This window comes from Armigeres subalbatus, chromosome 1 (genome assembly GCF_024139115.2).
Source record: "Armigeres subalbatus isolate Guangzhou_Male chromosome 1, GZ_Asu_2, whole genome shotgun sequence".
NCBI lineage: Eukaryota > Metazoa > Arthropoda > Insecta > Diptera > Culicidae > Armigeres > Armigeres subalbatus.
In genome coordinates this window covers 89,832,586-89,843,880 of record NC_085139.1, presented here as the reverse complement: position 1 = coordinate 89,843,880, position 11,295 = coordinate 89,832,586, and the positions used below count along the sequence as shown (strand labels likewise).

The following is an 11,295-nucleotide window of genomic DNA, read 5'->3' as shown; positions in this document are numbered from 1 at the left end:
AACTTCGCCGATGCTGGGACCGCTATCTATGCTCTCCGCGACATTTCAAATTAAATGCCACGCGTGCGTAATAGTAAAATTCAAGCGCTCTTTGACAGAAAAATGGCATACATGCATGTTGTAATTTGGCGCTTACATCACTTTCTCAGATTACGGCAGCCTAAGGCCTGACCTGGGACAGGCCTGGCGTTCGTCGAGCTGAGTCGGTCGGTTATATACCGACTATGGGTCTCCGGGCCTTACATCAAAAGTTCAGTTTTTGGAGTAATCCTATAGCCTTTCGGTATAACTTTGTTGCACGAGAAAGGCATAAAGGCAAAACTATGAATCGAACCATAAAAGTTGACATATTTGCTGATTACATGAAAGGCTGAGTTAAAACTATGGAAATAGAACAGAGAACAGTGTAGGTAGTCCTACTATGACGAGCTGGTTGTTAAATGTTTTATCGAAATAGTTTGTGCCATGTTTAACCTCTGCATGCATTGCATACTCCACCCAGACAAAACACCCTTGCACTGTGTTCTGCTTGTATTTGGTTTGTCCATAGAGCCATAAGGCAGTCAAATCAGAATAAAATAAACGACGACAGTAGTTTAGATTGTGTAGGTCATAAACTTTTATTGTTACTTCACAGCACAGTGAAAATTTGTCTCCTACAATATGCAGTAATTATCAGTTTGTATAAAGTTAGTTCTATATACAGAAAATGCAAATGCCATGATAATACAGGTTTTCACTGTAACCGATTTGGCACCGGTAGGTCACAGATAGCATTGTGAGAGGGAATGGCCGCAATACCGGCCAACGCAATGCCAACCGAATCCGAAATGGAGGTTATCATCATGGAGTACTCCCGCCGCGCTTCGGGGATTTCGATCTGCATTCGGTAGAAGGTGTTCACGTAGCCTCCGCCGCCGAGGAGACCCTCCCACAGAATTAGAACGAAGATTATCCAGATGGACGGCGTGAACATGTACACGGCTTCGAACGTAAAATAGACTACGTTTATGAACTGCAGTATGGCCATGACCCACACTTGCTTGAATTGGACCAAGTTGACGGATGAGCGGGAAATGAAGACGCCAACCTGGTACAGCACCTGATACCAGCGGTACTGCTCCGACTGGTCGAGGAAGATGCCCGGGAAATACACCAGTTCGAACTGAAATACAAAAAAAACGAATTATGATTGATTTTTTTACGTTTTTGATGCAAAACATACCAGCCCTTGATTGATGAAATACTCGAACAGATACACCAAAATCAGCGGAATCATGTAGATGAACAGCGACGGAATGTAGTTGATCTTTTGCTTCCAGTTCTGCAGTGGGCGCTCGTTCTCCGGTAGAGTATTGTAGTCTATCGGTTGGGGCTTCTCGTCCTCTGGGTTCGCTTCCGGTGGCGTTTGGCTGGTGTCTTTGTGCCGCAGTAGCAGCCAGAATGCGATGGCTTCGATTGTGGGAACGACCAACATGACCAGCATGGTGGCTTTCGGTGACAGGCCGAGCGCCGTAAGGCCAGTGTATGACAGGGCACCGATCACTCCGGCGCCACCAGTTCCCGAGGACCATGTCGAGATGACATTTCTGTAAAAAAAGGAGTGAATTTATGAGTAGGTGTTCGATCTGAAAAAATGGTCACTCACTTGTTGAAATAACTGGCATAAGCGAGGAACGTAGCTTCTCCCAGACCGGATCCAAACGAGGTACAAATAACGCCGAGGAACAGTATCCAGTCAACATCGGCATAGGCTACGAGGAAGAATCCAGCAGCGGCCAACAGAACGCAACTGGCCACTCGGACGCTGCAAAGGAGAAAAATTAGTTTCCAAAAATAGGACCCAGTAAATAACTCACTGTTTCCAGAGTGGGAAAAAAGAGGCGACCAGTTTCACCGAGAGAGCCGGAAGAATGTCCGCCAAGAGAATGGTTCCGGTCGATATTTTGTTACATGGTCGTTTGTCAGCAGCAAAATCGATGTCGTCCGCCCGGAATGTTGAATTAGAGATACTGTACAGATTCTACGAATAGAAGAAAATTGAAAAATGTAGAATTCCATAAGAAGAAGGTGAAAACTTATATTATCGGAATGTTGTGTGCGATTGTCTTTGACCAGCACTGCAGGATATTTTGTACAAAAATTGCAAAAGTATGCTTTAAGTATGTAGTATGAAAGGAGGCTATCGAGCCTCTTGAAAGGAGGCTGCCGAGCCTCTTGAAAGGTAAAACAGGTAAAACAGATCGCCAAGTTAACACTGAAAGAATACGATCCTGCGATCATTAGTAAAAAACCGCCATCTAAAACTAGCGCCGAGGAATTATTGAAGGAGACGGATGGTCGCCCACCGAAAAACAACAACGGAAAAAGTAATTCGATAGTTTCCGGTACCTCTAATAGATCTACACAATCTCTCGCCAAGGGGGCCCTCCTTAGCCGTGTAGTAAGACGCGCGGCTACAAAGCAAAACCATGCTGAGGGTGGCTGGGTTCGATTCCCGGTGCCAGTCTAGACCATTTTCGGATTGGAAATTGTCTCGACTTCCCTGGGCATAAAAGTATCATCGTGTTAGCCTCATGATATACGAATGCAAAAATGGTAACTTGGCTTAGAAATCTTGCAGTTAATAACTGCGGAAGTGCTTAATGAACACTAAGCTGCGAGGCGGCTCTGTCCCAGTGAGGGGATGTAATGCCAATAAGAAGAAGAAGAAGAAGAATCTCTCGCCAAACTGCGACTGCAAAAACTTGAAGAAGAACGGATCCTTAACCAAAAGAAGATTGAACAAGAACAAGCATACTTGGATGAGAAATACAAACTACTGGAAGAGCTAGCAAGTGATGACGGATCAAACATGTACAGCGAATCGGAAGCCATAGAAAATGGATACCTCATGCCCAATCAAGTCACCAATCACAACCGGAGGATTAGCGTTCGTTATCTGAAGGATCGATTGCATCTGAATCATTCGTAACTAGAAATCAACAACGCAACGATCGAACTAGAACGTTTGTGAATGCACAACGTAACGTCCAGCAGCGTATTCCAGAGTGCATCGCTCACGCACCACAACCCGAAGAAAAGATCTGTTCACTAACTAGAAACCAGCGAGCAGCACGACATGCTATATCCAAGGATCTGCCCAAGTAGGCCATGTGTGGTTTCACGAACGATGAAAACATATTTCGGTTGCAGAAAAGTCTTCGAGGCCGTGCTTTCGAAGCTGTAGTATGCCGTTTGGTTCATCCTTCTAACGTTCCTGGTGTATTGAAAACGCTTGAGATGATGTTCGGACAGCCTGAATCAATAGTTCATACGCTCATTGAAAAATCCACTCCCTACCGGCCATAAGAGAGGATAAGCTTGAAACTCTGGTGGACTTCGCCGTGAGCGTGGAGAACTTTTGTGCAACTGTAGATGCCTGCGGCCTGGACGAATACCTCTACAACGCAACTCTTCTACACCAGCTTGTGGGCAAGCTACCTCCCACAATTAAACTGAACTGGGCACAGCACAGGGTTTCCCTTCCAAGCAGTGTTTGGAAATGTACATTAAAACACTCTGATTATGCGAATATTTACATTTTATCCAGTCAAGTTTCATGCACTAAATAATCCGAAACAGTTTGCCAAAAAAAAAAATGTACGCGACATCTTGACATTTTTTTTTTGCCGATGAGGCGAACTGTTTGTTTGCTGCTACACGCTAACTTGACGCTAAGTGACTGAGTAAAATTGTATTGCTCTCTCTTTCTCAATAATACTAAATACTCAATTTCCGTCAAAAGCAGGACAACTCAAAATTATGAGTAATCCTGCTTTTGACGGAAATTGAGTAAAATTTCCGTGGGAAGAAAAGAGATGGCAATACAATTTTACTCAGTCACTGAGTAGGTGGAAGTTAGAGTGTACGTTAGGGTCGTGCCGGCGTGCTGTCAGCATATTCGCATGAGATTTTTTGTTTCGGCTCCTGCGCAGCGCAAACAGCACAGAATCGAATTTAATCACATGTGGCGCAAAGCTTAGAAGGTGTTCTATCCGTAAGTACTCATTTATTTGTTCTTACCTCTAAAATGAGGAAGGAGTAATGAAATCAATATTTGCCACCAAAACTGGTTATACGTTGTGAAATTATTGTACGAAAACGTTAATTGTGGGGAGAGAAAATAGAAAAACCATGAAGTGACTGTCGTCTGCTTGGCGTGGCTGCTGCTGCGTCTGCCGTGGTTTTGTTTTTCTGTTATTGCATGGAAGAATGAATGGTAAAAAGAAATGTCAACCATTCCCGTCCCTGCTTCCAAGTGTCAACCTAGCATCATTCAGTAATTGGCGAAAGAGAAAGAGCAAGTCTCTCACTTATCATCTCTGTATACATATACGATATGTAGCATACCGCGAGAAACTTTTTTCGCAAGCTGTCATGATAGAGAACTGATTCGGGATGTTATACCCCATGATAAATTTCTTTTAGAAAGCTCCAAATGCGGGGAGCACTGGCTCTGATGATGCATTTCAACTTGTTCTACACAGCTGTGCAGTAACCAACACGAAAGGAGCGAAAACAAAGCGAAAATCACCATTTTCTGTGGGGGCTGCCTATCCGATTCTGTTTTTTCGCACTTGTATACAAGTTTGATAAATTTGTTATCATGGCTTGTTATGATTCGGAACAGTTTTTGCCTCTCTTTTATCGTTGTTCGTTATCTATTGAGAGCGATTTCTGCAAACCCTGGTAATTGGGTTTATAGATAGTGGAATATATAGATGAGCGAAGATAAATCCTCTGTCTCCAAACGAACTGTCAAACGTGTCTCCAAACGAGCATGACGTCACGATTTCAATGGAAATGTTTAGGGATCCTATATTAAGAGATGTGCGAATACTTTTCCAGACGATTTAGCAACGCTGTTACTTTCGTAAACAAACGCTGCCAGCACTTGCCGTGGCGCAAAATGTTGGAGCTCGAACATGACTTTGCGTATAATGGAATTTTCAGATTTCGTTATCTAACGTCCAACAGTGCATTATCACTAAAATAAAAGTGGAATACAAATGAAAAAAATATCATGCATAAACTAGACTACTTCAACTTGCCAATGTAAAACAAATTGTTTATTCGACAAAACTTTTCGTAAAATATTTTTCATTACAATCGCAATACCTTTCAATCCGCAACAATAACAATGTTCATTTGGCTCAGATTCTGACAGCTCTCAATGCTCGATTGGCTCAAGATGGCCGCTTTCGCATATCTCTGAATGTAGGATCCCTAGAAATGTTAAGAGCTGTGACGTCATATGCGCACGTGCACGGTCGAAAAAATCGACTCAGCCTTGCTTTCGCTCATCTATAGATTCTACTATCTATAATTGGGTTTACTCGCTTGCGGAAGCTGCCAGCACAGTGCTCGTTCCAAATATCACCCATTCTATAACAATGAAGAGTGAGAGAAGTTGAGCGAAGAAAGGGAATACCTTTGTGAACGCCCACTCAGAGAGCAATCTACCTGAGTACCATACATCGCGCCCATACAACAGAAGGAACATCAACGAATGCCGCGTGTGCAGTGAAACTTGCAAATCAATCGACAATTGCAAGCCCTTTCTGGAACTTTCTCGTGATTCGCACTGGGCCATAGTGAAAGAATTTGAACTCTGTCGTCGTTTCCTCTCTCGTCACGACGGTGAATGCAAAGCCAAACCTTGCGGGAGGAACGGATGCCAGTTTAAACATCATATGCTGTTGCACAATGATCAAAAACAGCAACTACAAACTACTTCGGGATCATCTTAACCGTCAACATTGTCATCTGAGCGCACCCCGAGCGGAGAACCCGGCAGCAGGACGTTATAGTTTAACATCGCACAGCTGCATCAGACAAAATCAAGCGACATACTTTTCCGTTACATTCCCGTTGTGCTGTAAGGAGTGCATAAACCCATTCGCACATATGCATTCCTGGACGACTGTTCTGATCTTACGTTACTTGACGAAAAGATAAGGCTGCCTTACACCTCGGGAAAATTTTCCGCCGGATTTTTACCCCCGTGTATTTTAAATGGGGCCGGGATTTTGATTTTCCGTGCCTAAATCCCGAAAACATCGCATTTGTAAAAATGCATGGGGAAACATTCTGCGAACCAAATTCCCGAGGTGTGAGGCTACCTTTAGCCCACGAGCTACAGCTGAGAAATAAGATCCCTTTGTCTACACTGGACCGGGCGAACGCAGCGTCGACAGGTTAAGTCAAAGGTTATCGAGCTAGAAATAGCCGGCTCACAAAACGGGTCCAAAAGATTCGCCATCAGCGGTGTGCGTACCGTAAAAGAACTTCTACTTCAACATCAAACTATGGATATGGAGGAGCTTTCTTCACTACATTCTCATCTAAAGGGAATTCCAATTGACTCATACCATGGCGTTCGACCTCGAATGTTAATCGGACTGAAGAACCAGCATCTCAGCATCGCTCTCAAGTGCCGCGAAGGAAAACCGAATGATTTTGTAGCAATCAAAACTCGATTAGGCTGGACGGTGTGTGGTGCTGGTACAGCAGAATCTGCAACCAGTCCGGTGCACTCTGTCTACCATGTAGGTTCTAGTGAGAACTATCAACAATCCGACAACGATCTGCACCAAACTATTAAAGAGTATTTTGCACTGGACAGCATGGGGATTATGAAGCCACAGGAAATAAGTCTGTCTGTTGACGATCAACGAGCGCAATCTCTTCTTCAATCACAAACCAAACTTATAGGACAACGCTACGAAACCGGTTTACTCTGGCGCTACGACTCAATCCGTCTGCCGGACAGCCAAGCGATGGCAATACGACGTTTTTACTGTCTCGAGAAGCGCATGAAGAAAGACGAAGCACTAGCAAACATACTGAGGGAGAAAATATTCGAACACCTGAACAAAGGTTACATACGAAAGTTATCCGAGGACGAGCTACGCCAATCATTTCATCGCATCTGGTACCTTCCCATGTTCCAAGTAACAAACCCAAACAAGCCAGACAAGGTGAGAATAGTTTGGGACGCGGCTGCTGAGGCTTTTGGGACATCACTCAACTCAGCGTTATTGAAAGGCCCAGAAAACTCCTCATCCCTGTTTGCTGTGTTGCGACCTACGCGATGTGCGTGATGACCTTTGGTGCTTGCTGCTCCCCTAGCTGTGTCCAGTACGTTATGAGATTGAACGCCGTTCGCTTTGCTCAAGACTACTCAGCAGCAGTGGAGGTACCCGAGCAGGAGCGACGACCTCGATAACAGAAATTGGTATGATTTAGCCTTGCATAAGAGGTAAAATACCAAAAAATAATACCAAAAACTTATATGCAGAATACTTTAGGCATACCATGCTCAGGTATTTTAATACCAAACAAATAATAATAGGTTATGCATTTGGTATTAAAATTCAATTTAATAACTGAGTTTGTTATGGCTTAAGTATTGTGCATATTAGTTTTTGGTATTATTCCTTTGGTATTTTACCTCTTATCCAGGGCTAGTTCATAACAGTTTATGGTATCAATAACAGAATTAAGTATTATTGAGCCAATTTCTCCTGCTCGGCTAGAGAACAAACATTACGTAGATGATGTTGGTTAGCGTGGACATTGAAGAGGAAGCCATCAAACTAGCTCGGGACGTGAAGTTCGTGCACTCACAGGGTGGGTTCGAAATCCGAAATTGGACCAGCAATTCTCGGCTTGTCCTGAAATGCATGCATGGAAGTACCGACGAGGAAAAAAGCTTAGACCTCTCACCACAGATGACAACAGAAAAACTACTTGGACTGTGGTGGTATACCTCTACAGACGTCTTCACCTTCAAGGTCAAATGGAATCCTTACGATACAGACTTGTGGGGAGGTAATCGCCGACCTACGAAACGGGAGGTTCTACGAGTTCCAATGACGATATTTGATCCGCTAGGCCTTATCGCACCATTCTTGATGTTTTTGAAAATACTTCTGCAAAAAATCTGGCGAAGCGGAATCCAATGGGACCAGAAGATTGACGACAATGCCTTTGGCAAATGGTGTTGTTGACTTAACTTGCTGACCGTGGTAGAGCAAGTTCAAATAAAACGGTGTTTTTGTCCCCAGCTAGCCCCGAAATACTACGAGGTACAACTACATACATTTGAACACTCTAGCGAGAATGGTATGGCCGCTACAGGCTACCTTCGATTCGTTCAAGATGAAGCCGTTCACTGCTGTCTAGTCGCCGCCAAAACAAGAGTCGCCCCGCTGAAATATCACTCGATCCTGTCGTGGCCGAGCGAATATCCTTAGGACATCCGTCGAATATCTGAATTATCATGGGCTGTGTACTCGCAAGTATGTATGTTCTGACAGAACGAGTAGCTCTAGTGATACATAGACGATGTACCTAATATTCGGATTAGTATCGTCTCTTTCTTTGTTTCGTTCTGTCAATCGAGCTCATATTCGTGTGCTAATGGGCGCCTACTATTCGAACGCCGATTGCTTCGATTTAGAAATTCAAATCTCATTCAAATAATTCATGCTTTCATTTCGTATCTTCAATAATTCTTTAAACACAATCCGCTACTACCACAATCCCGCTCACCTCTACTCTCTTCTATGATTCTATTTGGTTAAAAAAAATCGCAAAACAACACTTTGTTAAATTTTCAATTCTTTGTCATGTTAGTTTTCCAGTCCCAAGAACATCAATCAAACTAAATACAAAATCAAAAAAATTTCAACCATCGTTCTTTTTCATATTATTTTTGTGGCTCTACGTCTAGCTCAGCCAAAGACCAACAGTTTCCTTTCTTCTTTTTTTTTTGTTCTTGTACTCTGTCCATCACTACCAAAGTTCAAATTGTTTCTTTTTCATTTGTTTTATTTTTCAGATCATCTTGTACTCTTGCTTCTCCGTCTATTTCCACCGGAGAGCATTTTTCAAATCCTTTCATCACATTTTTCTTTTTTTTTTGCTTTTTTCATTTCATCTTGTACCTTTGCTTCTCCGTCTATTTCCACCGGAGAGCATTTCTCATCTCTTTTTTCTCCTCCTACTTTCTCTCTTTTACAAAAAAAAATACCTCGAATCATGGCCAGCTACCAACCGCACCATGTCGTGGCCGCGCGAATATCCTTAGGGCATCCGTCGAATATCTGAGTTCTCATGGGCTGTGTACTCGCAAGTATGTTCTGACAGAACGAGTAGCTCTAGTGATACATAGACGATGACCTAATATTCGGATTAGTATCGTCTCTTTCTTTGTTTCGTTCTGTCAATCGAGCTCATATTCGTGTGCTAATGGGCGCCTACTATTCGAACGCCGATTGCTTCGATTTAGAAATTCAAATCTCATTCAAATAATTCATGCTTTCATTTCGTATCTTCAATAATTCTTTAAACACAATCCACTACTACCACAGATCCCACGGCTCGAGCTTATGGCAGCTGTTATCGGATCAAGACTCTCCCGAACTTTACTCGATTCTCTCTCGTTCAATGTGAGCAAACTGTTCTATCACTCTGACTCTCGGGATGTAATCTGTTGGTTATACTCAGATCATCGCCAGTACACACCGTTTGTTGCATGCCGAGTCAGCGAAATATTGGAAGCAACAGAACTGGGTTCCCACAAAGCTCAATGTTTGCAGATGAAGGAACAAAGTGGGGAAAGCTGCCAGATATGACTACAGATTCCAGATGGCTTAATGGACCACAATTCTTGCAGCAATCAGAGAAAGAATGGCCATCTCAACTAGCAAGAAACAGCCAGACGGATACGGAGCTTCGCTCCCGTCTTTTAACTCACCATGCCATCTCGAGTCCGACAATCCACGTCTCTAGTTAAGCGGCTTATCACGATATCCGCGTTAGTTCATCATTTTATCGCAAACTGTCGTCGAAAAATACAGAAGAAATCCATTATCTGCGGCACATTATCTACGGAGGAGTTGCAGATCGCCGTCAAATCTAGCGAGAAGTTTACCCATCCGAAATAGCTACTCTCAAGGACTCCAAGAATGAATCGACTAACTGCATTCCTCAGGCCAGTTCACTGTTCAAACTGACTCCCTGGCTAGACGACCAAGGCCTACTGCGAATGTGAGCAAGGATAATTGCCTGAAGTTTAGCAACCGAAGACGCTAAAAACCCCATAATTCTCCCACGTGACCACCACACCACCACTCGTAATTTCACATTATCATAATAAGTACCACCAAATAAATCACGAAACCGCGATAAATGAACTTAGACAGAGATACTGCATACCTCGACTACGTGCGACGTATGCGAAGATACGCTACAACTGTCAATACTGTAAGAATAATCGTGTCGTACCAAGGTCTCCAATAATGGCCGACCTCCCTCCGAAACGACGCAATGTATTTGCACGGCCTTTCACCCATATTGGCATCGATTATTTCGACCGGTATCGATTATTTGAGAAACGGTGGGGAATATTGGTTACATGCCTAATCATTCGAGTCATCCATAACGAAGTAGTGCATACTCTGAATATCGACTCCTGCATCATGGGGCTCCGTAACTTCGTAGCACGCAGAGGTACACCGAAGACCATCTACAGTGGCCATGGATCCTGCTTCATAGGCGCTAGTCACAAATTACTAGAGGCCGCGACGACAATCAATCAAGAGATTATGAAGGAGCTCAGTAGCGCTGAAATATCTTGGAAGTTTATTCCACCAGCTTCGCCCCACATGGGCGGTAGTTGGGAACTCCTTATCGGTACCGTGAAACGCAACCTAATGGAATTTCGCCCCCTGCACAAGCCCAATGACGAGATCCAGAGAAATCTTCTAACTGAGATCGAGAACACGGTTAACTCTCTGCCGCTAACACACGTTCCGGTAGATGACGAATCTGCAGCTGCGCTTACCCCTAATCACTTTCCTCTTGGGCATCTGACGGGACGAAGCCACTATGTGCTCTGGACGACAGCGGTAAGGTTCTACGAAGACAACTAGCCAACCTGTTCTGGAAGCGTTGGCTGAGTGACTATTTGCCAGAAATCACACGTAGGACAAAATGGTACGAGTACCTGAAGCCAATCGAAATTGGAGATATAGTTGTCATCGCAGATCCGAAGTTACCCAGAATGTGTTGGCCCAAAGGTAAGGTCATCCAAACTAACATCAACAGTAAATATAAGCAGGTAAGGTCAGCAACCGTGAGAACAGTCAACAGAGTATTCGAGCATCCCGTATCAAAGCTGGCCGTTTTGGATGTAAGATGCGTACAACAGTAAGCTGATCCTATGGTCAGCGTACCCGGGGGGAG

The 11,295-nt window shown here is 43.8% G+C and overlaps 1 protein-coding gene across 1 annotated transcript in view; it reads right to left on the bottom strand.

Moving 5' to 3' along the window:
- Nucleotides 1-595: 595 nt before the first annotated feature.
- The window catches only part of LOC134202079 (battenin), a 34,296-nt gene continuing 23,596 nt past the window's right edge, over nucleotides 596-11,295 (bottom strand). The window contains exons 2-5 of the mRNA XM_062677167.1: nucleotides 1,860-2,023; nucleotides 1,649-1,807; nucleotides 1,226-1,589; nucleotides 596-1,165 (exon numbers count right to left, since the gene is read on the bottom strand). Of these exons, the coding sequence (XP_062533151.1) occupies nucleotides 737-1,165; nucleotides 1,226-1,589; nucleotides 1,649-1,807; nucleotides 1,860-2,023 (1,116 nt within the window). The 3' untranslated portion in view covers nucleotides 596-736. The remainder of the gene's footprint in view (nucleotides 1,166-1,225; nucleotides 1,590-1,648; nucleotides 1,808-1,859; nucleotides 2,024-11,295) is intronic.